The 2,427-nt window shown below is 40.7% G+C and overlaps 1 protein-coding gene across 2 annotated transcripts in view; it reads right to left on the reverse strand.

Annotated features, from left to right (window-relative positions):
• Positions 1–1,914, reverse strand: part of WASF3 (WAS protein family member 3) — a 27,182-nt gene extending 25,268 nt beyond the window's left edge. For both annotated transcript variants that reach the window (XM_009290234.2, XM_019474854.1), the window contains exon 1: positions 1,772–1,914. In XM_009290234.2, coding sequence (XP_009288509.1) covers positions 1,772–1,904 — 133 coding nt within the window. In that variant the 5' untranslated portion in view covers positions 1,905–1,914. The remainder of the gene's footprint in view (positions 1–1,771) is intronic.
• Between the last annotated feature and the right edge of the window lie 513 nt (positions 1,915–2,427).

Genomic DNA, 2,427 nt, shown 5'->3' on the forward strand with positions numbered 1-2,427 from the left:
AGATCAACACTCCCGCCCAACTTGGTGTCGTCTGCAAACTTACTGAGGGTGCACTCGATCCCCTCATCCAGATCATTGATAAAGATATTGAACAAGACCGGCCCCAGTACTGAGCCCTGGGGAACACCGCTCGTGACCGGCCGCCAACTGGATTGAACTCCATTCACCACAACTCTCTGGGCCCGGCCGTCCAGCCAGTTTTTGACCCAGTGAAGAGTACACCTGTCTAAGCCGTGGCCCGCCAGTTTCTCTAGGGAGAATGCTGTGGGAGAAATCAGCAGCTACTGCTCAAGAAAGATCAGAGAATCACTTGGAAACTTCTCCGAAAGTATCAACTCGATGTTTAGCAGCAACCAAAATTTTATACATTCTTAGGGAACTAAGGATAAAACAGAAAAAGTCTGTTTTGGTTATGTTCTGAAGTCCTCAACATTTCACCTTAAAAGACCCCAACATACTCTAAACTTACATATCCAAAGCAGTAATAACAATGATCAGAAATACAAAATGGTTTCTATCCAAAAAGAGTGCTAACAGATCAGGACACTCCAACCTGGAAAAGATATCACTAGGAGAACACAATAAAGATTTTATTAAATCACAGATGATTACAGAAATATGAGATGAAATCACCTTTCATTATTTTTCATAACTCAAGAACCGAAGGTATCAAAAGGAAGAAACAGATCAACTTCTGTTGTGGGACATTCTGCCACAGGTCATTGGGCAAGAAAAAAATGCAATCCCTGTTTGAACACACCTATTCCACAATGATAGCTTTACAAATGTTCATTGCATAGGATGATTCTGATGGACCTCCAGCTCAGAAAATCACTGACTACTTGAAAGGGGAACATGCTGTGTTTCTTGTACTCCTTCCCCAAGCATAGGCTATTTCCTATCATCACAAATTGAACACCGGGCTTAGTGGGATCCGTAATCTAAACTCCATACACACTTTCTTACATTCTTAAACCATTTCCATTTACAAAGTGAAGAAACTGATGAAGCGATAATTTTTTTTTCTAGGACCAGAGTTATCAGCACAAACAACAGCTGCTGATTGTTAAACACTCTCTGAAGAAATCTCTTTCCTCATTCATTAAGAAATATTCTTCTTCTTGCAAGCACTCCAGGCATGCTTCTAGAATTCCTAGTCGTAGCATCAACTGACAGGTGTACTGTGTAGGCTACTCTGTATGGAGCTGACACTAGCTTGCCTCAACGGTAGCCTACGGGTTTGTTCAGTGAATGCCATTCTTTTGATGTATGTGCTTAATTTCATTCATATGAATTGATCACACACACAAAAAGAAAAGGCTAGAAATACTAGCACATTAAGACAAACTGAAATTTCAGTCAAATGTATCATCTGATGTCAAGAGGCAGAAGAGTTTGCTGGCTTCATCTTGTACAGCTGAAAGCCAAAATAACTTGAGTGCTAGTCTTGTTTCTTAACACCAGTTTCTTTCACCTTAGGAAAAATTCCTTATTTTCTATGCCATAGGTTTTTTTGGTGGGTTTGGGGGTTTTTTGGGTTTGTTAGGTTTTTTTTTTTCCCCACTTGTAAATCTTAGAGAGGCTCTGCTTGTGTAAACTTCAAAATATAGAAGAGCATAAAACCAATGAAGTAGCATTATATTATTATATTACATAAGTGGCAATGTCCTGTATCATAATTTTGCTATTTAAAACAAGCCATCTTAAAGCTTTTCATTTATTCAGTTTTTCATCAGGAATCAAATACTTGCAGGAAGTTACAGATACTTACTTAAGCTGCTTAGCTGGCGTATGATAGCAGCAAGAGTACTGTTCGTTACACATTCCAGTTCACTAGTAATTCCCTCTGGCAGAGCTCCTCGGCAGAGATGCCGCGGTTCAATGTTCCTTTTCACCAAAGGCATGGCTCACAACCTGGAATTTACAGAAAAATATGTATTATATTTACAACAATGAAAATAAAAGCTATGAATCTGTGTAGCACACATTCAGGTTTTTTCTACAAAATATACTTCACCTTTCTTTAAAGCACTTGCTTCAGCCTTCCTGCCATAAGATATTGTACAGTTCCTACCGAGGCACTGGAGTCGTGCACTGAAGCCAGAACACGACAAGAGCACTGCAGATAAGCACAGAGGATACAGTCCATGTAGATAATGTACGCCAAATCCAGGCAAAAAGTGTAATATTTACTGTCTACACAGACCTGTGCTCCAGTACCAGAATCACTGGACTTTAGTGCACATTTGCATTTACAAAAAAACCAGCAGTCCCCACAGGAGTGGCAGGAAAGATCACTGTCTGGAGCAAGCTGGCTCGCTGCCTTGGCAAGCTGCCACTGACGGACTGTCCACGCATTACAGCTCCCTGACTACGTCAGACACTGGCCTACCCTTGCTTCGACAGGTTTTCAGTCGAAATGGTAAA

The sequence above is a fragment of the Aptenodytes forsteri genome, unplaced genomic scaffold (genome assembly GCF_000699145.1).
Source record: "Aptenodytes forsteri isolate BGI_AS27 unplaced genomic scaffold, ASM69914v1 Scaffold155, whole genome shotgun sequence".
Lineage (NCBI taxonomy): Eukaryota > Metazoa > Chordata > Aves > Sphenisciformes > Spheniscidae > Aptenodytes > Aptenodytes forsteri.